The sequence below is a fragment of the Schistocerca cancellata genome, chromosome 1, assembly GCF_023864275.1.
Source record: "Schistocerca cancellata isolate TAMUIC-IGC-003103 chromosome 1, iqSchCanc2.1, whole genome shotgun sequence".
Lineage (NCBI taxonomy): Eukaryota > Metazoa > Arthropoda > Insecta > Orthoptera > Acrididae > Schistocerca > Schistocerca cancellata.
In genome coordinates this window covers 457399550-457425539 of record NC_064626.1, presented here as the reverse complement: position 1 = coordinate 457425539, position 25990 = coordinate 457399550, and the positions used below count along the sequence as shown (strand labels likewise).

At 42.8% G+C, this 25990-nt stretch overlaps 1 protein-coding gene across 1 annotated transcript in view; it reads right to left on the bottom strand.

Annotated features, from left to right (window-relative positions):
- Positions 1-25990, bottom strand: part of LOC126182661 (midnolin homolog) — a 780673-nt gene that overhangs the window by 8444 nt on the left and 746239 nt on the right. The window contains exons 9-10 of the mRNA XM_049924873.1: positions 23466-24046; positions 1257-2758 (exon numbers count right to left, since the gene is read on the bottom strand). Of these exons, the coding sequence (XP_049780830.1) occupies positions 1257-2758; positions 23466-24046 (2083 nt within the window). The remainder of the gene's footprint in view (positions 1-1256; positions 2759-23465; positions 24047-25990) is intronic.

Below are 25990 nucleotides of genomic sequence, written 5' to 3'. Positions count from 1 at the left end.
TTCTGTGTAGTAGTAGTAGTAGTAGTAAGTGAATTATGTAGGAGCTAATTGAACCTGAACATAGGCATGTTGTTGATGCTCATGTGAGTAAAAGTGTTTGGTGTTTCTAGTGGCACAATATTGAAGATTTATATGATATATAGGGAAAGCAGAAAAACAACATTTGCTGAGTCTTAACAGGGCCAAAAATGTATATTGAGTGATCATGACAGATGATCATTGAAGAGAATTGTGACGAAAAATAAGGGGACGACAGCTGTTAAAGTAACTGTAGAACTTAATACTCTCTCTCTCTCTCTCTCTCTCTCTCTCTCTCTCTCTCTCACACACACACACACACACACACACACACACACACACTCCGACATTTTTCACTTCTGTTGAACTCCATAGCAGTATTGCATCATGCTGGATCTTGTCAATAAACACGTTTTAAACAAAAATAAAAAGACGTAACAGAAAAGAGGACTTGCAAATAACAACAGTGTCATTCTCTTATAAGTTTACTGTTGATATGATTAATCATTTTCTGTCAAATGTCACAGTGCTGACAGAGAACATGGGTGGTCAATCAAACTCCAATGTAGCATGAGATTGTGAGTGAAGTGTTCCCTACTCTTTTTCTGAGGAGTTGACAAATTCTGGATCACATCCATTTATGAATGAGATCGTTGAGGTAGTCACTAACTGAGTTCAGTGTTGTGTTTGCCAGATGCCATAGTCATAAAATATTTATTTACAGATCCTGTCATCTCAGTTTAGAGACTTCACACGGAAACTATACATTGAGGAACAAGTCAAGTTTACTGCAGTAGAAACCAGAAAGAACACGGGAGGTGCACATCAGCACGGTGCCGCAAATAGAGTCCCATCCACCAGAGGGCACGCGAGAATTCGGTCGCGACCTCTGCCGGCAGAACAACAACTCGGGCAGCATGGGCCGTGCCCAGCCAGTTAACAACGGACGTGCCTAGAAGACAGTTTCCAGTCTACGCTATGTGAAGTGCGACGGAAAACATGAACCGTGTTACTACATTTATATTCACATAAAACTACACATACACACACAAACATACACACAAAAAACATCTATAAGAGAGATCAGAATACATGGATCGTCTATGTTGTTATTTTCATTCCCTAAGGTTTTTATGAGATATATTTATTACAAACAAGCAATCCAAAAGCTGGATTAAGTTATCACATATTCTAATTTTTCCCAACATTATTATTTTTAAATATGATAAAATACTTACCTTCATTGGTAGTATTTTTGGCAGAACCGCTTTTTTGTCTGAAAGATGTATGCTGGCTTTTTTCTAAAGACTTTTGCAGTCTGTCAAATGTTGCACTGCATGTGTATACCTTCCTTTTGACAGGTTCACTTTGTGGGCAGTATCTAGACCCATCAGCTGCATTTCCAATATCAATAGAGCGGAATGTTGTCAGAGCAGGTCTCTGAAAATTATTAGTGCTGGCAGAAACTGGAATCTTTGGTGAGAAAGTTACATCTTCCTGATGTGGGGTTGAGGAGCCATCGGATTCAGATGAACTGGATCCTTGCACTGGCATGCTTCTGATATTTCTGTTCTGTCTCTTTCTTGGGCTGGCTAGGATTTTGTCTGGCTCTTTATGTCGCTTGAAGGAGTCCTCTCCTGTCATCGAAAACGTGTTACCATTTTGCAAATCTTGATCTTCATTGTGATTCTCTACAATTCGTTTTGGTGATGTTGTACGTGATCTTAAAATTTCTGGTGGTGATCTCAATTCATTTCTGGAGCCAGAATTTAATACTGTCGTGTCTTCATTAGCAGAATTTTTAAGCATTGCTGGTGGTTTGGTTCTGGGACAATTGTCATTGAGATAATTTGAGTTCAAGAAATATGGTTTAGGTTTTGGAAGCATGAAATTTGTAGTTTTATCCATTATACCTCCTTTCATGCTGACCAGAATATTTTCTGCCTCAAGGATTAACTCCCGATATTTACGGTCCGCTTCTTTGTCTGCTTCCACAAGTGCCATCTCAGATGAAAATGTCGCCAAATAATTGGCATTGCCCCGTGCACCATTGCGCATCAGGCCGTTTCCTCCACCGTAGATACCTCCGCAGCCAGTGTCGCTTCGTCTGGCTGTAGAGCTCACGGAATTTGAACGCTGTTTCTGAGGAGAGCAGTATACATCTGTAATCATCTTAGGTGAGACATCTTGGTTCCAGTTCCCATTGGCACCAGTGTTACAATTCATGGGATGCAGGGGTCTAATGTTTTTGTTTATCAGCCTGGATGGCGAAAGTGGTACTCCTTCACCTTCAAGAATTCGCCTGCGCAGGCTTATGGGAGTATTTCCAGCGCTCCTTGTTCCAGTCACGCCAGTACGCTCCAGCATCTTCTGCATGAGGACCTTATTGAGATTCATGACACTGGGACCCAGCTGTACGTCGGCTGATCTGTCGGTGTATTGCTGTGGTTGCGCCTGTTGTTGGTGATGCAACCCATTATGTTTGGGTAATGGCGACCCAGCAGCACCTGTTCTCGATCCAGCACTGGGCCACTCTCTTTCACGGTCTCTGTCGTGATCAGATTCGTGCTGTCTCTCCCTGATGCTGCTATTCGCAGAGCGACGCACAGAGCACCGAGATGGCCTCTTCTTTTCGCTCGAATTCCGTGAGCCTGTCTGACCGTGTGCCTGCTGCATATGATGGTGATGGTGGTGTCGACTGGAGCTTCTACGTCCCACTGGAAAACCATCGTCCGCCGAACTGCAAACAAACGAGACAAATTTTTAGACCTATAAAAGGCATTTTCAATTGAAATTAAAAATTCCTGTTTAAATATTCAACAAGAGCAATAAGATTCGTTCGGCTATGGGCGCAAGAGATAAAGACTTTTCTTTCTGATACAAGAAGTTGTCTAGAGGTAAAGCGTATCTCGACCACCTGGCCTCTTATACTTTCTTGCAAGACATAGCCCAAATTCGATTTATCTACTCACGGTCAGCATATTAGCATCGAATGAACCCAATTGTGGCATTCAACACACACGAAAACATACACTGTGGGAGTGCCCAGTGTCTGAACAATGCGTAATGACAGGTGGGAACGCATTTCAGACAAAAGTTTTCAAGCCCAAGTGATTTTTTGGTGTGATCAGGAAATAAAGGAAACATCCTGCTAAATACACTACCATATCTGTGCCCACAGGCAAAAAATTTAGTCACCTCCATCCTAATAGCATGCAACATTCCACGCCATTTGTTATCAATTGACACTGAATGAGGACTGGGCGATATTATGCTGATCACTCTCTCCTGTCGCACCAACTCACCTAGGTCGGTCATATTTTAGGTCTATTTTTCTATCAACATAAATGGCGAAAGTGAAACTCCTGCATCTTCAAGAATTTGCCAGTGCGGCGTTATGGGAGTATTCCTGGTGCTCCTTGTTCCATTCACGCCAGTACGCTCCAGCGTCTTCTGCATGAGACTAGGACCCAGCTATACAATGACTGATCTGTCGGCATACTGTTGTAGTCGTTCCTGTTACTGGTGCTGGAGACCATTGTGTTTGGGTAGCAGTGACCCAGCAGCAGCCATTTCCGGGCCAAAACCATGACGCCTGTTGCGTAGTTACAACGTTCTTTCGGGTATATTCAACTAAAGTTCGAGAACGACGAGGCGTTTCCATTGGTCTTATGGTTCCAGAAAGTTCCTCGAAGTCTACAGTTTTAGCCAAGTACACATAAAGTCTCTCGTATTTAGAATCCTCGTTAAGCTGACAGGGAAATAACGATATATGGGTTCCCCTCAGTTGGATGTAGTCACCGTGACTACAGAACATTGTTATCTCAGACAGAGGCCCAGTTTTAACATAATTAAAATCACCTCATGAAGACCACAGAGCCTCTTTCAGTTTGTATCACCCTTTAATAGCCACGGGCAACATCAATTGATGACTGTTATCTAGTGACTCGTAGTATGGGAATAGAGACTGCAACAGAACTGTGCACTGCCTCTTTAGAAATAACTGGGAGGGCTGTGTCGATACAACCAGCACGCAGCCGTCTCTTAAGGTCAATTTGGCTTCTAGGACTTCGTTAGAAATAACAATACGATTCTCCCAGCGCTATGGTGAGCAAAGATGTTGAACAACGGAATACCTTCTATTGACCTTGGTTCAGTGGCATTGGGCTCTCATCACAGATGAATTCAGGGTTTGTATGATGCCTGACGATTGTCGTAGAAGACTGTGAAGTCATTTACCGATGCTTGTCTTGTCTCAGACATGCAGTCTAACGGCTTGAGCAGGGAGGCGCACGTCTCTTGCTTTGGGCCACTATCAAGTAATGACGGACGCCACTTATTACTATCAGGGAGCGTTTAAGGGCTGTGCGGGATCTGGACAGTAGCCACAAACTTGTCTTCCAGCACTAAGTTGACATTTCTATGATGGGCTCGTCCTTCAAGACGAAAATGGGCGAGCACGCGCCCACTTGGAGACCGCCGTGCTTCATTAGAGAGGAATAGAATGGCTGGTGGTATCTGTTGGCATGAATCCCAGTTGAGAATACTTGGGAACTGTTGAAAGTTGCAGAATGTGGTCACAGGAATATTTCTAGAACAACGAACATTCTCAAAAAGACCTGCCTTCGAAGAGTGGCAACAGGTTTAAGCAGAAAATTGTGGACCAGCACGTGGACAGTAGAATTGAAACAGATTTCTATGCACAGGGTGGAGCAACAGACATGTTATCCAACAGCAGGATTTGTGCGAAGATGCGCTGTCGAGTAGACTATGTTTATTTTGGCTACCACTGCGTTTTATTTAACCGTGAAGTCTTTTTTTTAGTTTCATAAGGGTTATTCTATTATCCCCTGTTCCCATTGAATCTAAGTCCACACATCTACGCAGACATTCGAAGCAGCTTATTTTGGGAACAGCTTTCCAACCAGTGTTAGTATTTCCTATACGATACTACCACTCACCTAAATTACTCTTAAACAGGTTCTAATCCTGTTAACAGTAGGTGCAAATATGTTGTACCACTCATCAACCTAAGGACAGTCAACTTGTTTAGAGAGTCTAGTGACAATGTTCCAGCAGTATCGCTAAGCTCTGTGCCCTGTGACATTATATTAGCTGATGTACTAGGGTGAGGCAATGGATTCTACATTAAACAGAAAAGAAATATTTCTGAGCAACAGTCAAGACCGGTATACGGCCCAAGCGACAATCCCAAAAAGCATTTGATTCATTATTGTCAAAAATACGATTATATGAGGTGTCAAGCGAAACCTGTGACTGGATTGAGGATTTCTTGGTATGGAGAATGCAGCAAGTTATTTTAGATTGAGACTCATCGGCAAGATCTACAGGTAATATCGTGTGTACCCCAGTGAAGCGTGTTGGGTCTCCTGCTATTTTTGTTATACGAGGGTCGTCTCACAAGTCATGGCGACTATGGTATTTCTTGCGAAGTGCGACAACATGAGAATTCCACGCTGTGCATTGAACCGGTAAGGCAGTGTGTATCAGAAGGCCAACATAAAATACCGTTCCAGTAAAGGAGGTCACGGTCAACTGTAACATAGGCGTAGGAACTCTGAGTAAATTCATTGTGCGCGAGTGAAAATGGAATAAAAATGAATCAAAATCAACTACTGAGCCTCAAAATAATCCTCCAGTGCATATACACAGCTTTGACACTGATAGGGGAGGCAATGAACGCCATTTCTATTGCCACCAATCTGTTCCGTCTATCATTGACATGCCGTGAGGATATCTGCCCTGTTTGTAAAGCGCCTCCCATGCAACGGTTTCCTCAGTTGTGAGATGAGGTCGAAGTCGCGTGGACTGAGGTCTGGTGAGTAGAGAAGGATCCAAATTGTAGTACAGCCAATCTCACACTGGATGTTTCAGGTGCTGGTACCGAGCCAACCCCGCATGCGGTCACAATGTGTCTGTTGACTTCGGTAATGTTTTCCCCGGGGCTTTCGAATGTATTTCCTGCAATTATGGTGATGCCAGACACTGGCACAACATACAGTAGTTACCATGACTTATAGAATGTCCCTTGTATCTTAATGAGCCTGCGGACAATATGAATAGTAACTTCAGAATTTTCACAGATGTTACAGATACCTAAAATGAAGTACTGTCTGAAAGCAACTGTACAAATATCAGCCAGATCTTGACAAGATTTCAAAGTGGTGCAAAGATTGGTAACTTTCTTTAAACGTTCAGAATTGTAAAATTGTGCACTTCAAAAGACGAAAAAAGATCAGATCTTATGACTACAACGTCAGTGAGTCACTGTTGGAATCGATGAACTCGTACAAATGCCCAGGGACTCCATAGGGACATGAAATAGAATGATCACATGTGCTCAGTTGTAAGTAAAGAAGGTAGCAGCCTTTGGTTTATTGGTAGAACACTAGGTAAATGCAATCATTCTACAAAGGAGATTGCCTACAAAGGAGATTGCCTACGAATCATTCATGCGATCTATCCTAGAATATTACTCAAGTATCTGACAGGACTAACAAGAGCGACTGAACGTATACAGAGAATGGCAGCACGAATGGTCATAAGTTTGTTTGACATGTAGGAGAGTGTCATTGAAACAACTGAACTAACAGAATCTTGAAGAAGGACGTAAACTATCCCGAAAAAACCTGCTTACAAAATTTCATGAAACAGCTTTCAATGATGCCTAGACCGAGCGAGGTGGCGCAGTGGTTAGACGACACTGGTACTTGCAGTGGATCCTGATGCAGTTTGGAATTCCTGTGGGATGGTCTGAATAGATTTCTCATATTACACATTACGACCTCTTCAATCGTTGGCGGTCTCTGTCAGTCAACAGACGAAGTCGCCTTGCACACTTTTGTGCTGTATGTGTCCCTTCGCGTTTCCATATCGGAAACAGTGAACCTAGGGATGTTTAGGAGTGCGGCAATCTCCCGTTCAGATGTATGACACAAGTGGCACCCAATCACCTGACCACGTTCGAAGTCCATGAGTTCTGCGGAGCGCCCCATTCAGTTCCCTCACGATGTCTAATGACTACTGAAGTCGCTGATATGGAGTACCTGGCAGTAGGTGACAGTAAAATGCACCTAATACGAAAAACCTATGCTTTTGGGGTGTCCGGATACTTTGGTGACGTAGATGTAGATGTATACGAGTAGAAGTGACACAAGTGATCACTTGGGGCTCAAAGCTGAAAGTGGTGCCAGGGGCGGGCAGGAGCAAAACTTGTGTGCTGGGTTTAACGCAATTCACAGGCAGAAACTGATACACGTGAAAGTATAGAAACGAAGAACGTTGCAGTAAACACGGGTGCACCAGCAAACTGTTTGTAAGATAATTACAGCTGTGAAATTAGGAGCCGCCAATACTGTCCTAATTAACACAAATGTTTATAAGTGTAAAGTTTTCGATTAAGTCCTTGTTTAATTGGGCTTAAATTTCACCCAAGACTACCGTATCTTGCGCACAGGTACGAGTTATACGTGACTTTATTAACAGAAAATTATATTTCAGATCACACACACACATTTCAGCTTTCCTTTTCAGCTGGATAGTCTACACAATAATGTTTACCATGTTCATAAATTTGTAACTATTTTCATGCCAAATTTCAGGGTTTTCTTCAGGTGTAACATCACAGGATGACCTTGAGTTGAAATTAGTTATTTCTTCTCTTAATTCACCAACGGGAAAAAATCTCAGCACTATGAAGGAACTGTGCAACATAAACGAAAGTTGGTAAGCGTGTTTCTACATCTTAAAGATGAAGTCTATATATGAGGTGCGACAATAAACTAATGAGACTGATTTTCTTTGCAAGATGCGTCAACCCTATAGGCTTTCGTAGGCACAGTATTTTTTTGTTCAGTCGTGAGTTGTGCTGTAATAAGTTAACATGTGTTTGTGTCTCTCGTCATGGAAATGGAACCGCATAATATTGTGCAACGGTATGCCATTTCTTTTTGCGCTAAATTGGGTGAAAACGCGACGACAACTTACGGTAAGCTTCAGAAGGCTTTTGGAGAGGAGGTTATGTCAAGAGCTCAAGTTTTTCGTTGGCATAAAATGTTTAGTGAAGGCAGAACGAATGTTGAAGATGAAGAGCGCAATGTACGACCATCAACCTCATGGACGGATGTCAACTTGGCCAGGGTGCGTGAACTCGTACGATCTGATCGAAAATTATCAGTGAAAATGCTTGCAGAAGAACTGAACAACAATCGAGAAACGGTTCGTTTAATAATAACTGAAGATTTTGGTATGAGAAAGATTTGTGCAAAAATGGTCCCCGAAAATCTCACATCACAACAGCGAGAAACACAGAAACACGTGGCAGCCGATCTGTTAGAGCAAACGGAAATCAATCCAGAATTGTTGAGCCGTGTTATCACTGGTGATGAAAGTTGGTTTTTTCAGTACGATCCAGACACAAAACGCCAAAGCTCGCAATGGTGCTCAAAGGGATCACCCAGATAAAAAAAAGCTCGCATGTCGAAGCCAAAAGTGAAATGCATGCTTGTGTGCTGCTTTAATTCCAAGGGAATTGCTCATAAAGAGTGGGTGCCTCCTGGACAAACAGTTAACCAATATTACTACAAAGAAATTTTAGAAAGACTTCGTAAAAGAGTTCTTCGTGTCCGTGCCAACACTGCTGATAATTATATTAACAGAATCTTCCGTCGGTTCTTGGTAGAACAACATTATAATAATAAATGAAAAGCACCAGTTTGCTTTTGTTCTACAATATTATTTTTGTTGCTAACCGGTTTTCGGCTTACAAGGCCATCTTCAGGCATTTAATGTAAATGCCTGAAGATGGCCTTGTAAGCCGAAAACCGGTTAGCAATAAAAATAATATTGTAGAACAAAAGCAAACTGGTGCTTTTCATTTATTATTAATGTAAATGCCTGAAGATGGCCTTGTAAGCCGAAAACCGGTTAGCAATAAAAATAATATTGTAGAACAAAAGCAAACTGGTGCTTTTCATTTATTATTACTGCTGATAATTGGATTCTGCATCACGACAATGCATCATCCCACACTGCTCTGTCAGTACAGCAATTTTTAACTTCAAAACAAATTTCAGTACTACCACAGCCATCTTATTCACCAGATATCGCTCCGTGCGACTTTTTTTCTATTTCCAAGAGTCAAAAAAGCGGTCAAGGGACACCATTTACAAACAACGCAAGATGTCCAAAAAGCTGTGACGAGAGTCTTGGAGGATATCACACAAGATGAGTTCCAGAAATGTTACCATCAACGGCAGAAGCGCTGGAAAAAGTGTGTGCAATCAGAAGGGAACTACTTTCAAGGAGACAACACTAAACTTAACTAAAGCGGTAAGCAACATTTTTTTCCACATCAGTCTCACTACTTTATTGTCGCACCTCATAGACTTCACACCAGTCGCATAAGAGTGGTGGTGCTAGTAGCACCACTATTAGAATGCAAATCAGGTTTGCTTTAAATGCACGCTGTAACGGTCTTGAGCGTTAGTTACTACTGAGATTGGATGAGGTAAGTTGATTTTAGTCAAAAATACCTCAAGGACAGCAAAGATACCATTATCAACACCTCACTGGATATGCGCAAGGTAGTGTAATAGGGCTACGAGACGCTGGGTGTTCCTTTTGCGATATTGCAAAATGACTGGGCCTGAATTCAAGTCACTGCACACGATTACTGGCAGCGGTGGTCACAAAAATATACAGCCGCAAGAAGACCAGGCTCCAGACGGCCACATGGCACTACCGATAGGCAGTTACAAATCGGTTGCTTCAGTTATAGCTACGAGCCAGACGCCCTGTAGCGTGCATTCCATTGACTCAAAATCACTGTCATTTGCGACTTCAGTGGCATCAAGCGAATGTTCATTGGAGGCCAGGATGGAAGTCTGTTGTGTTTTTTGATGAAAGCTGATTCTGTCTCAGCGCCAGTTGTGGCCGTGTGTTGATTAGAAGAAGCCACCTGAGGGCCTGCAACCCATCTGTCTGCGTGCTAGACGCACTGGACCTACACATGGAGTTTTGGTCTGGGGTGTGATTTCGCATGACAGCAGGTGTACTCTCATGGTTATCCCATGCACCACTTCAAAATTGTGTGTCAGTCTGGTGATTCGACCTGTTGTGCTGACATTCATGTGCAGCACTTCAGTGGGTGATTTCCAACAGGATAACGCTCGTCCACAAATCGCTTTTGTAACCTAACATACTCACCAGAGTGTTGACATGTTGCCTTGGCCTGCTCGGTCACCAGACCTGTGTCCAGTCGAGCACGTATGGGACATTATGGGACAACAACTCCAGTGTCATCCACAAACAGCATTAACAATCCCTTTACTGACTGAACAAGTGAACAGGCATGGAACACCACGACACAAAGTGACATCCGGCACATGTACGATACAATGCATGCACGTTTTCATGCTTACATTCAACGTTCTGGCAGTTACATTGGTTATTAACGTAACAGCATTTCACATTTGCAATGGCTTATCTGGCGCTTACATTAACCGGTGATCTTGCAATGTTAGTCACTTAAGGGGGGTAGGACGTCAAACGGGAGAACTTGGAGCTGGAGAGACACCACAGGAATTTTCAATTTCCACTGTCTATACTTTAAAAAATAAATTCATAAAACTTTGTCAGAAGCACCAGAAAGGATTCAGGATTTACCCTTATAGTGGTGGAAGTTCAAAAATATAAGAAAATAGCTTTTTTTTACATTTGTATTTCACCTTTTGTTCACTTACCACTGGATGCATTTGTTGCTATAGGTACACTTTTCTTCATAAGTGAGGGAGATTCTTCGATGAATTTTGCACAGTATAGAAACCATACTTACAGGTGTATGAAACTCTAGAATTTTCCAAATCTAACTGTGGTAAAAATTGCGATAATTAACTATAAAATTTGAGTTTTCTCTAAGCATGAAGTTTAATTTCTAGAGTTTCATAAATTAAATAATTTCTAGAGTTTCATACACCTGTAAATATGGTTTGTATGCTGTGCAAAATTCATCGAAGAATATCTCTTACTTATGAAGAAACGTGTACCTATAGCAACAAACGCAGCCAATAGAAGTGAAAAAATGATGAACTTTCACATGTAAAAAAATATTTATTTTGTAACTTTTTTGAATTTCCACTGCTATGATTGTGAATCTTGAATCCCTCCTGGTCAAGCTGACAAAGTTTTATGAACTTATTCGTAAAAGTATAGTCAGTGGAAATTAAAATATCCTGTGGCGTCTCTCCTGCTCCAAGACGGCCCGTTCGACGTCCTACCCCCTTAAATACGTTATCTAGAGAAATGAATTCCCGAAATGTCATTGCAATACATTATTTTTTGGTGTTGCTATTTTTTCCGTTAGTGTATTTACCACTCTGGAATAACATTCAGAAATTCAAGAATGCCTATGTACTGCTTATTTTGAAAATAAAGAAAGCCACGATAACTACATTTAGACTTATTTTTAAAGGTTTTACCTAGAGCACAAAAAAAGCCAATTAATATTTGACGGAAGGGGAAAGGGGACAAATAAATCGTCACTTGTGTGGAAATAGATATCGAGGCGGCCCTGGTAATAGGCATCAATTTCGTTACATTTCTTTGTTCAGCAGTGAATACGTGAGGGATCTGCTGTAGTATGGTCCATTCATGATCTGTTATAATCGGAGATAGCCCACAGTAGCACTCATCACCCACAAGTCGTTGTAACATAAGCTCGACGGGCACAATATTAGTCACCCTTTGAAAGATCACACTGGTCGCTTTGGAGCAGTGTGGACGGTGCAGAACTGGTAACAGGTACAAATGTGGACCTCAACCGCTGTTGTAAGTCCTGGCAGTGAAGTATTCTACTTGTCAGTCAGCTGTATGGAATTCAGTGCAGGAAGGCCACTCAACGTGCAGGCGTGACAGAAATGCAGAAAGGGACAACCGTGTTCGGACGTAACCATCACCACACCGTAAATGGAGCTGCCCGATCTGCTGTTATATCAAGACTGACCAGCTTACCTACAAGGAATGGTGTACCGTTCGCAGCTATGTAGCTCGGAGGAAAAATAGTGTTCGTAAAAAGACTCTAAATGACATGGACCGGAGGAGAGTGTCCCGTATTGTGAGTGACAATCAGTTGCAAACACGAAAGGGACTGCTACTGTCAACGAATGTAGGTACATCGCAATCAATTTCCGAGCGAACACTTCGAATTGAACTCCACATAATGGACATTTGTAGCCGGTTACCTAGCAAAAGGCCGTTGCTCAGTGGGGTGCACACAGATGCCTGTCTTCAACGGGCCAAACAATACAAACTGAGCAGCTGCTGATCGGAGGTGGTGTAGTTGGGGCCCGAGGTGTTTCGAAGGTGTTTGTCCTACCACGACTTGGGCGCGCTCATTCATTCGTGGTACCGTGAATACGAAACAGGATATTTATCTGAACATTCTCCCTGACCATTCCCTTTACAAAATCTTATTATGACTATACTGCGCACACTACTGTCTTCCAAGATGAGAACAAACATGTTCACAGGGTTGGACAGATAGATTCCTAGCTTGACGAACAGTCAGGCATCCTAGTGAATGTCAACTGGATTGATAAATCACTTACCTTAATCCCCCAGAAAATGTTGGGAACAGTCAAAAACAGCGGCTGAGACATAACAATCAAAATCCCCGAATTTGGCAGATCTACGGGCTTTGATTATCAATGAGTGCCTGCAACCATATATGACATACCTCTAGAAACTTCCTCGTCAAATTGAAGCCATTATGAAAGCTAGAGGCGAGGATAGATGACATCAGCGTGATGTCCACTGAAGATTACTAACTTTTTGTTCAGTGTGCTTATCAATATTGTCAATGAACCTTCAGACGTAATATCAACTGTCGATCGTTGAATGAATCGATAACTTCATAAAAAGCTTTTCCACCAGAAGGGAAGCTTAGAATTATATTGCGATGATGGTCGGTACTTTTCAAATGGTTCAAATGGCTCTGAGCAAATGGTTCAAATGACTCTGAGCACTATGGGACTCAACATCTTAGGTTATAAGTCCCCTAGAACTTAGAACTACTTAAACCTAACTAACCTAAGGACATCACACACATCCAAGCCCGAGGCAGGATTCGAATCTGCGGCCGTAGCGGTCGCGCGGTTCCAGACTGTAGCGCCTAGAACTGCTCGGCCACTCCGGCCGGCGGTACTTTTCAGTCATCAGTCTTCTGACTGGTTTGATACGGCCCACCACGGATTCCTCTCCTGTGCCAACGTCTTCATCTCGTAGTAGCACTTGCAATATACTTCCTCAATTATTTGCTGGATTTATTCCAATCTCTGTCTTTGTCTACAGTTTTTACCCTCTACAGCTCCCTTTAGTTCCATGGAAGTCATTCCCTGATGTCTTAATAGACGTCCTATCATCCCGTCCCTTTTCCTTTTTAGTGTTTTCCACATATTCCTTTTCCTCTGCAGAACCTCCTCATTCCTTACCTTATAAGTCCACCTGATTTTCAACATTCGACTTAGCGCCCTATCTCAAATGCTTAGATTCTCTTCTGTTCCGATTTTTCCACAGTGCATGTTTCACCATCATACAATGTTGTCGTTCAAACGTACTTTCTCAGAAATAACTCTTCAAATTAAGACCAATATTTGATTCTAGTAGACTTTTCTCTTGGTAAGGAATTCCCTTACTGCCAGTGCTGGCCTGCTTTTGATGTCCTCCTTGCTCCATCCGTTATTGCTTATTTGCTGCCTAGATAGTAAAATTTCTTAATTTTTTCATCTACTTCGTGACCATCGATCCTGATGTTAAGTTTTTCGCTTTTCTCAATTTTTCTACAACTCATTTACTTTCTTCTGTTTTTCATTTTCTCTCCAACCATATTCTGTACTCATTAGACTGTTAATTGTGTTCAGCAGATCATGTAATTTTTGCCACTTTCACTTAGGATAGCAATGTCATCAGCGAATCGTATCATTGATATCCTTTCATCTCGAATTTTAATTCCACTCCTGAACCTTTCTTTTATTTCCACCATTACTTCCTTGACGTACAGATTGAACAGTAGGGGCGAATAACTACATCCCTGTCTTACACCCTTTTTAATTCGAGCGCTTCGTTCTTGGTCGTCCACTCTTACTATTCCCTCTTGGCTCATGTACATACTGTACATTACCCTTCTCTCCCTATAGCTTACCCCTATTTTTCCCAGAATTTCGACATCTTGCACCATTTTACATTGTCATACGCTTTTTCCAGTTCGGCAAATCCTACGAACGTGTCTTGATTTTTCTTTAGTCTTGCTTCCATTATCAACCGCAACGTCAGAATTACCTCTCTGGTGCCTTTACCTCTCCTAACGCCAAACTAACGTCATCTAATACATCCTCAGTTTTCTTATCCATTCTTGTGAACCTTATTCTTGTCAGCAACTTGGTTGCATGAGCTGTTACGCTGATTGTGCTATAACTGTTGCACTTGTCAGCTCTTGCAGTCTTCGGAATTGTGTGGATAATATTTTTCCGAAAGTCAGATGGTATGTCGCTAGACTCATACATTCCACATACTAACGTGAAAAGTCGTTTAGTGGCACTTCACCCAATGATTTTAGAAATTCTCATGGAATGTTATCTATCCCTTCTGCCTTCTTTGATCTCTAAAGTCCTCCAAATCTCTCTTAAATTCTGATTCTAATACTGGATCCTACATCTCTTCTAAAGCGAGTCCTCTCTCTTCTGCCATATCAGACAAATCTTGTCCCTCAGAGAGGCCTTCAATGTACTCTTTCCACCAATCCGCTCTCTGCTCTGCATTTAACAGTGGAATTCTCTACGCTTAATGTTATCACCCTTACTTTTAATTTCACCGAAGATTGTTTTGGCTTTATTATGCTGAGTCGGTCCTTCCGACAGTCATATCTTTTTTCGATTTCTCTCACTCCTTTGCGTAGTCATTATTCCTGACTAATCTCTTAAACTTCAGTATACTCTTCATCGCTACCAGATAGTGATCTGCCTTACAATCCAGTATCTGATTTCGGAATCTCTGTCTGACAAAGACGTAATCTAACTGAAATCTTCCCATATCACCCGACCTCTCCCAAGTTTATCTTGTCCTCTTATGATTCTTGAACAGAGTATTCGCTATTACTAGTTGGAATCTATTACAGAACTCGATTAGTCTTTCTCCTCTCTCGTTCCTTGTCCCAAGCCGATATTCTCCTGTAACCTTTTCTTCTGCTCCTTCCCCTACAGCTGAATTCCAGTCTTCATATTTTCATCTCCATTTACGCACTATATTACCCTTTCAATATCCTCATATACTTTCTCTATCTCTTCATCTTCAGCTTCCGACGTCGGCATGTATACCTGAAATATTGCTGTCGGTGTTGGTTTGCTGTCGACTCTGGTAAGATCAACCCTATCATTGAACTGTCACGGTAACATACTTTTTGCCCTACCTTCCCGAATCCTACTCCCCTTTATACCATTTTCTGCTGTTGCTGATGTTACCCTACACTCATCTCACCAGAAATCCTTGTCTTCTTTCCATTTCACCTCACTGACCCCTACTACATCTAGATTGAGCCTTTGAATTTTCGTTTATAGATTTTATACCTTCCTACCACGTTCAAGCTGCTGACATTCCATGCCCTGACTCGTAGAACGTTATGTTTTCGTTGGTTAGTCAATCTTTTTCTCATGGTCATCTCCTCGTTGGGAGTCCCTCCCAGAGATCCGAACGGGGACTATTCCGGTATCTTTTGCCAATGGAGAGATCGTCATGACCTTTTCTTTCTTCAATTAGAGGCCACATGTCCTGTGGATACACGTCATCTGTCTTTAATGCATTGGTTTCTATTGCCTTCTGCATCCTCATGTCGTTGATCCCACCCCAAGAACAAGAGAATGCACTGAAACTCTGTCCGCTCCCCTGCCCTCTTGGACAAGACCGTTCGCAGAATGCGGTTGACTTCTTATGCCGGAAGTCTTCAGCCGCCAATGCTGATTATTAATCAAAATCTGAACGGTGGTGGGTTTCGAACCCGGGCCCGATGACGTTTTGATTGCTGAGCAAAGGCGCTACCCTATACCATGGGTGCCATGTTACTCCAATCTAAAAATAGGACACACGCTACAGCAAAAACACGTGCAGTAACACGGTTTGAAACCAACATCTAAGTCACGCGACGGAGGACACAAACCAAATACCTGTCGTGCACATTTTGCGAAGTGTGCATTTATAGCCGAAATCGACATCGGAACATCTTGTGTTAGTATTGCATATGTAATTGTACAGTTAACACAATTTCGCCAAAATTTCCAATATTAATGCGACGGTCATAGTTTTTCCATATGAACGGGTGATACTGTAACCAACAGTCTGAAACAATTAAAGTCATTTCTTTTTACAAGCAACGGAATTAAAATTCTAAGGGAAATTTCAGTATTTTTTGGAATGTGAGTAAATTAGTTAACTGCTTCAACAGGATTGTAAGACAAAATATAAGTCTGGCAGGAAGCATTTGTTTCCTCCAAGTTCCTTAACAATTCGTGTGAAATATTCAGTATGCCTTTATAAGAAGTTACATCTGTTTATATGCACAATGTACGGTTTTTATACAAGAACTAACTTTATGTTTTATGACTTTTGCTTAATTCAATATAGATAACAAAACAATGTCAAGATAACAAGTGTAATGTATTATAAAGCATTAATTACAGAGAAAACTCTTGTACCGAGTTACATATCAAGATTCTGACGTCTCAAAGTCTTCGATATTTGTCGAGTTTTAGATCTGAAGACCAAGGTATTTCTGCCAGATACACTATTTGATTAATAGTAGCCGATCACCCCTATGCAATGCAGAATTGGCCGACAGATGTCACGGCAGGTGGACCCACGACTATAAAAGGAGGCAACTGTGTTGTCAGTGGAGAAAAAGTAACAGCAGAATGTGTCTGTCAGGCCTGATCAGTAACTTATAACGCGATTTGTCACCGGATATCACCTGAGTAACATATCCAACAGGGAGATTTCAATCATTCTAGAACTGTCCAAGTCGACTGTTGGTGATGTGATTATGAAGAGGAAACGCGAAAGAACAACCGCAACTAAAACAATACCGGGCACATCTCATGTACTGAAGGATAGCGAACGTCGAGCATTGCGGAAGGAATCATTTGCGAGATCCACCAGCAGTCCAGCTAGTACAACGACTTTTCGCCTGGTGTTACAAAGAATGGTCGGCGCAGGATTAATCGAACTACTCACGTCACTTGGTACATGCGTTGAGTGTTCTCTGCCAACCTGCAACGTCCACCCAAAAAGTTCACAGACTGATTTTTTTTCTGGCGTACAAGCACCGTTAGCGCAATAACTACGGTAGCAGCTTGAACTAACAACTGTAAACAACATATGGGCTTTCAGCCAGTCAGTTGTGAGCGCGCAGTGTTAAGGACTGGACGTGCGACCGTGGTGTGACAACGTTCTTGAGTCACAAACTACAGTGGAGCAATATCTCTAAACCAGTATAGCCGACATATTCGTCTTGCGAGAATCAGCAACTGTGTTGACATTTTTCATTTAATGTTGCGGTTCAGTTGCATAGTTTAACTAGAAAAAATCTACTTATAATGTGCAGCTGAGATGGAACAATAAATGAGAATTATCTTAAATCTCCAAATCAAGAGTTCAAGATATATTCCAGAATGTTTTGAAGAAGAGGAAAGTATGTGCGAAGTTTGTCCCTTGCCTCCATGATCAAAAATAAAGATGTCAGGACGTCTGCCGCGACTTGATTGAAATGGATAACGCCGACAATTCTTTTGTGGAAAAATTCATCACGGATTACGAGACCTGATGTTATCAAAAAGACCGCACAATAAAACAACGTAGTGCATAAATTTACAAGACACGTCAACGCTTTGACCACATACCCAACATTCAAGCCAACGTGACGCGCGAGTTGAACAACAGTTTCACAGTGGCTGTATGAACGTTCTGTGCATTCTATTCATGAGTGCTCAAGAGAAGGAGAGGCGACATGGGGGAGGGGGGGGGGGGGGGAGGCGCGGGATTAGCCGAGCGGTCTAGGGCGCTGCAGTCATGGAATGTGCGGCTGGTCCCGGCGGAGGTTCGAGTCCTCCCTGGAGCATGGGTGTGTGTGTTTGTCCTTAGGATAATTTAGGTTACGTAGTGTGTAAGCTTAGGGACTGATGACCTTAGCAGTTAAGTCCCATAAGATTTCACACACATTTGAACATCTTTTGAAAAAGAATGGGGTGCAATGGTCGATCGGCTCCTCATAAGCCACACATTTCTGTATTCAGAGCTTGGCAATACTTGAGGTGGTATAAATGGATGACTGGAAACGAGTGATTTGCAGCGATGAATCACATTATACCAAGTGGCAGTCCGATGGAAGGGTTTGGCGAATGCCTGGAGAACATTACCTGTCGTCATGTGGTAGTGCCAACAGTGAAATATGAAGGATGCGATGTTGCAGTATGGGAGTATTTTTGATTGATACATTGTAGTTCTCTTATTGCGCTTAATAAAATAGTAAATGTGGAAGGATACGAAAGTACTGTACAGCATTGTATACTGCGTACATTATAGAAACAGTTCAGAAACGGCTGTTTGTAACAGCATGACGATGCACCCTGTCAAAAAACAGCATCTGTGAGGCAATGGTTTGTGGACAGAGACATTCCTGAAATGAACTGGCCTGCCCAGAGTCCCGACCTGAACGGAGTGGAAGATCTGTGAGATGAGTCAGAACCGTGTCTTCGCTCTAGACGCTCGTGCCCAACATCGCCACCTTGTGTGGCTTACCAAACTAGGCATCGCAGTTAACCACTGCACAATGGGCTCCCTTTAGGAGGGGCACGATTTAAATCCCCATCTGGCCATCCAGATTTAGATTTCCCGTGATTCCCCTAGACTGCTCCATGCAAATGCCGCGATGGCTCGTTTGAGAAGGGCACTGCCGATTTCCTTCCACACCATTCCCCAAACCTAGCTTGTAGTCCATCTCTAATGACTGCACCCTTGACGGGACGTTAAACACGGGGGTTGCCCAGAAAGTAATGCACCGCATTTTTTTCTGCAACAATTCTTTAATGAACATAATGACAATTACACACGCGAAAGAATGGTGTTTTATCTACACACTATATTTTTTCACGTTATCTCCATCCCGTTCTATGGCCTTCCTCCAGCGAGAAACAAGGGCGCTTATGCCCTGTTGGTACCAATCCTTATCCTGGCGGCGGAGCCAGTGCTTCACTGTGTGAATCACCTTCTCTTAGTCATCAAAATATCTTCCGCGAGTGGTATCCTTTAATGACCCAACCGAGGGGGCTAGGTCAGGGCTGTAGGGTGCGAGGGGTAACACTGTCCAATCCTGTTTTGCGATGTGTGCAGTAGTCCTCAGATTTGTGTGGTGCCGAGCTTTATCGTGTTGCAGCAAAATATCTGCTGCAGTGCTGTGGAGCTGAAGTCGCTGGAAGCGGTCTTGAGTTTTGTTGATGTGTTGACATATGCTCCTGAATTAATGGCACAGCCTCTTGGCATCAAAACAATGAGACTCACAACTTTCCAGTCCCAGAACAAGATGATCATGACCTTACCGGCAGAAGCAGTTGCTTTTCTTCTGTGGAGAGTGGGAATGGTGCCATTCCATCGACTGTCGTTTTGTTTCGGGCTCAAAATGGAGAGCCCAGCATTTTGAGCCCAGGTTTCATCACCTATCACAATCCGGAACAAGAAAGCCTCCCCCCTCAGCTTCAGAACGTTGCACCGAATCAGGACAAATGTTTTTTTCTGTGCGATTTGTGATCCACCGTTAGACACCGCGGAAAGCATCTTGCACACGCTTTTGAATATCCAAGAGTGCGTATAGCTGCATCCACATTTCCTTTGCTGATTCACAGATGCAGCGCCAAATACCGAGTAGTAATGCGTCTGTCCTCGCGAATGACAACGTCAGCTCCCTGCTACATGTCAGGACTCCCCGACCGCTGCAAATCGTGGAGCTTCACCGAAACGCCTTCTGATGACCTCACCCTCCGTGCCCACCGACTAACTGTACTTCTGTCGACGAAGATGCTCCATAGACTTTGCACAAGCGTTTGTGAATATTCCCCACAGTTTCTTTCTCTGAAGCGATAAATTCAATAACGGCACTGTGCTTCTAACGTACACCAGCTACAGACACCATTTTGAAACATTCCTGCAACAGTTACACTATCTGTCGGAAGTGACGGAAACTTGGCGCCCTCACTCAGGAGACTTCAAATAATACATGCGTCACGTTTCGCATTCGTAGCATTATTTTCGGCTGAGAAAAAAAAAATGCGGTGCATTACTTTCTGGGCAACCCTCGTATAATATCCCTTCGTCGATTTCTCTGGTTTGGGCTCTTGAGGAAGAATAGGATGGAATTGCTCAAAAGACATTCAGATACCTCAACGAAAGTGTCCCCTGCAGAGGTTCAAGTTTTCATAGAGGCGAAGGTTGGACACAGTACATATTAACATCCATTCGTACGCGTCTGGATACTTTTGGTCAGACTGTAACCAACATGTGCGGTCTCTATCATCTATGGTGTAACAAGAACACCATCTGTCAATGTGATTTATGTACTTTTTGTATTTGTGGTACGTGACGTTCAGAACTGAAATATCACTCAACCAAAGCACTTAGGCGCAGTTCTCAAAAATTCTCGATAAAACCGACGTTAAAAGTTTTACGAGCCACTTTAACTCACTAAAATTAAGTCAATTTTCACCATGTATTTGCACTGTATTATGATGTAATGAATTTGCACACTGTTCAATAAAAGCTGAAAAGGAAAAGAAATTTGGTACCGTTGAAGAGTAGTAATCGAAAAATCAACTGACCACTTGTTCGAATATCATTAAGGTCTTCTTTTTTCATTTTATTTATTTCGTTCAATTCTAATTCATACATCATTCAATTATAGAATTCATCCGGTATGTGCTAATCACCATTTAACATGAAAATGCACGTCTTCTGGTTTCTAATTACATACAGCCCACAATACAATAATTATTTCTTAATTATGGATATTTTAAAAAAGGTTGTTAATGATGATCATCTAGATAAGAAATAAAGTTATAAGTCTGTTAACACTTTTTTTATATAGAAGATCGACAATTAAGAGTTTATATTTGCAATAAAAACTGTAATTTAATTTTGGATGTCCGATACATAATTAGGAACAAATAAACGTGCATTTGTTACAGTAAACGATGATTAGGTATGTGTTAATTACAATATATTCAATGGATTTTATATTTAAATGATACTGGAACTGAACGGAAAAATAAAACGAAAAGAAAGGCCATAGCGAGATTCGAACCAGCGATCGAAAGATTACCCGATTACCATTCTCTAATACCGAGTGAACCACGCTGCCCGATATTAATGAATTAAAGTTCCTCAGAAAAATACAAAGCTGATTATCTCGAGAATGAAACGAAACGAAACGGTCGTATGGTATTGATGGCTGGGAATCCCTATCCAGCGAATTTCGGCTGCCGAGTTGCAAGTCTTTTCCGTTCACGCCAGATTACGTGTCAGTGATGACGAAATGGTGAGAGCAACACAATACCCAGTCCTCGAGAGGAGAAAATCTCCGACACACCCGGGAATCGAATCCGGGCACGCTGTTGGCAGTCAGAATGCGCCGATCTCTGAGCTAAGGAGGTGGACGTTTATCTCGAGAATTTTTGAGAATTGCACCGGTTTGTTTCGGGAGACTGATACTTCACGTACTACAAATATAAAAATTACCATTATCCGACTGCCGGGTTGTCCCCCTTTTAAGACAAATAGACAGAAGGACGGATCCTCAAAATTACAGGCCAATATCCTTAACATCGGTTTGTTGCAGGATTCTCGAACATATTCTCATTTCGAATATAATGAATTTCCGTGAGACAGAGAAGTTGCTGTCCATGCATCAGCACGGCTTTAGAAAGCATCACTCCTGCGAAACGCAACTCGCCCCTTTTTTTTTCACATGATATCTTGGGAACCATGGATGAAGGGTATCAGCCGGCCAGTGTGGCAGAGCGGTTCTAGGCGCTACAGTTTGGAACCGCGCGACCGCTACAGTCGCAGGTTCGAATGCTGACTCGGGTATGGATGTGTATGATGTCCTTACGTTAGTTAGGTTTAAGTAGTTCTAAGTTCTAGGGGACTGATGACCTCAGAAGTTAAGTCCCATAGTGCTCAGAGCCATTTGAACCATTTGATGAAGGGTATCAGACGGATGCCATATTCCTTGACTTCCGGAAAGCGTTTGACTCGGTGCCCCACTGCAGACTCCTAACCAAGGTACGAGCATATGGGATTGGTTCCCAAGTATGTGAGTGGCTCGAAGACTTCTTAAGTAATAGAACCCACTAAGTTGTTCTCGGTGGTGAGTGTTCATCGGAGGTGAGGGTATCATCTGGAGTGCCCCAGGGAAGTGTGGTAGGTCCGCTGTTGTTTTCTATCTACATAAATGATCTTTTGGATAGGGTGGGTAGCAATGTGCAGCTGTTTGCTCATGATGCTGTGATGTACGGGAAGGTGTCGTCGTTGAGTGACTGTAGGAGGATACAAGATGACTTGGACAGGATTTGTGATTGCTGTAAAGAATGGCAGCTAACTCTACATATAGATAAATGTAAATTAATGCAGATGAATAGGAGAAAGAATCCCGTAATGTTTGATTACTCCAGTAGTAGTGCAGCGCTTGACACAGTCACGTCGATTAAATATTTGGGCGTAACATTGCAGAGCGATATGAAGTGGTACAATCATGTAATGGCAGTTGTGGGGAAGGCGGATAGTCGTTTTCGGTTCATTGGTAGAATTTTGGGAAGATGTGGTTCATCTGTAAAGGAGACCGCTTACAAAACACTAATACGACCTATTCTCGAGTACTGCTCGAGCGTTTGGGATCCCTATCATGTCGGATTGAGGGAGGACATAGAAGCAATTCAGAGGCGGGCTGCTAGATTTGTTACTGGTAGGTTTGATCATCACGCGAGTGTTACGGAAATGCTTCAGGAACTCGGGTGGGAGTCTCTAGAGGAAAGGAGGCGTTCTTTTCGTGAATCGCTACTGAGGAAATTTAGAGAACCAGCCATTTGAGGCTGACTGCAGTACAATTTTACTGTCGCCAACTTACGTTTCGCAGAAAGACCACAAAGATAAGATAAGAGAGATATGGGCTCGTACAGAGGCATATAGGCAGTCATTTTTCCCTCGTTCTGTTTGGGAGTGGAACAGGGAGAGAAGATGCTAGTTGTGGTACGAGGTACCCTCCGTCACGCACCGTATGGTGGATTGCGGAGTATGTATGTAGATGTAGATGTAGATGTAGACATCACTGGAAGCGAGCTTACCGTCTGGCACTGTGCTGCCGAGCCACGGGCAGTGGACTGCCGGTGGCCTCCCTGGCGGCTGAGGAGGCGTCGGCAGTCGCAGCAGCAGCCGCCGCCTGCGACTGCTCGGAGGTGACGTGCAGCGCTGAGCGGGCGGCCGAGTGGCGGCGCGCACTGGAGCGTCGCAGGAACGACTCTCGGTAGCGGCCAGAGGGCTTGCGTGCCGGCGCCGGCTGCGTCTGCGCCTGCGGCACAGCCTGCTGCTGCTGCTGCTGCTGGTTGAACGACGGCTGCGGCAGTAGGTCCGCCGGGATGTGGTAAGTGCAGTGCCCGCGGTTGCGCGCCGGCCGCCGCCGCTCCTCCGCTGCCTCCACGTCGACGCACGACCCGTTGTCGATGAAGTCCAGCTCCTCCTCGTCCGCCAGATCGCCGCTGCCGCTGCCGCCCCCGCCGCCCCCGTCCGCCTCGCCGCTGCCAGCCTCGCCCTCGTCTTCGTCGTCGCCGTCCACGTCGCCGTCGTCGTCGCCGCACTCTTGGCCCGTGTCGAAGTCCGTGTCTTCGTCACAGTCCGTGGGATCGCTGTCGCTAAGGATATCCGTTTCCTGTGTCCGACAAAGAACATTTTTTATTCGCATCGTACATTACCCTAGGGCTCTATTATCTATGACATGGATTACTGTGCTCTGCCTTCACGACAGCAAAATTATTTTTTTGTATAGTTCGGTTTGGAATATGAAACACTTCGTAATGTGACATTTTAATGAAAAAATGGTTCAAATGGCTCTGAACACTATGGGACTTAACTTCTAAGGTCATCAGTCCCCTAGAACTTAGAACTACTTAAACCTAACTAACCTAAGGACATCACACACATCCATGCCCGAGGCTGGATTCGAACCTACAACCGTGACGGTCGCGCAGTTCCAGACTGTAGCGCCTAGAACCGCTCGGCCACACTGGCCGGCGACACTTTAATGAACCGTCAGGCTATCTGTCAATGCTGCTATCTCGTAAAATAGGCCTATTTCAGCAGTACTGCCACTGTCAAGTAGGCCTGCGAATATTACACTTTGTAAATTTCATATTTGTATTTGCAGTTAATTCTACATATATACTTACGTCTCGCTGGACGAGAAGTACATATTTCATCACTGATGGGTTCTTTTGTCAACTGTCGCGTTTTTATCACTGTAAAATAAAGTCACGTAATAATTTCACAGCTAATTAACAGTTCTCAATGACGCTGTATGTTTACAAACTGGTAATAGCTAGTAAGCGGTATTGTTAGAATTACTGATAATATAGTTGTCTGTGTAATCTTTGGTTGGTGGTTCTGAGCACTATGGGACTCAACTGCTGTGGTCATAAGTCCCCTAGAACTTAGAACTACTTAAACCTAACTAACCTAAGGACAGCACACAACACCCAGCCATCACGAGGCAGAGAAAATCCCTGACCCCGCCGGGAATCGAACCCGGGAACCCGGGCGTGGGAAGCGAGAACGCTACCGCACGACCACGAGATGCGGGCGAATCTTTGGTTGTTTGTTTTTTATCCATTATCTTCCACAACGCCAGTAAAATTTTCCAGGTAATAATTATGTTTGAAGTCGTTCTGTTCATTTAATATGTCGTTCTGGTAATGCTGGAAGAATTAGAAATTTATGTAAACATGAAAAATTATCCGCTCAAATTATCCGCTCGGTATGTTAAACGAACAGACCGATTTCAGACATAAATATTGCCTAGAAAATTTTGTTTTAGTTCGGGAACATGACAAAAGAAAATAAAATAAACAACCAAAATTTGCACAAACAACTAAATTATCTGTAACTCAAACGATACCGCCGAAGAGTTGTTAACACTTTGTAAACGTACAGCATCATTGAGAACTGTCAACTAGCTGTCAATTTATTGCGAGACTTTATTTTATCATCATAAGAAAAGCGACAATGGACAAAAGAATTCATAAATGATGCTATATGTACAAATATCGAGGAAATTTAGTCTACAAACTGTAATATTCGCATGTACTTGACAATGACAGTACAGCCGAAATGGGCCTATTGTACGAAATATAACGAAAATATTAGGAGCTAACTTCGAATATTCAATTTAAAATCTCACAATACAACTAATTTTATACATTTATTAATTAGCAATGTGTGCTCAGAGTGGGCATTAATTTCCAAGTTTATGTAAGTTTTTAGCCTTTGCCATAGTCAGTCACAGATTTCGTTCTGTTGTGCACACTATCATGTGGTATTTTTTACATCCTTGACATTGACGGCACAGCACACATTTTTGCTCTTGAGTCGGTTCGTGAAATTTATTGCTGGCAAATATTTTATGATGAAACCTGTCTTGCGAGTCTTATTGTTACATGTCACTGGTTCCTACAGTCTCTGGTCCAGATGCCATCTAATATAGCTGGCGTTTGTATAACTTCTTCCTCTTCAACTGTTTAACATCCAAGCACCGGATGTCACGAACACAATAGAGGAAGACTCAAAAGCAGAAATGATTCTGTATTCACACGACAGGTGA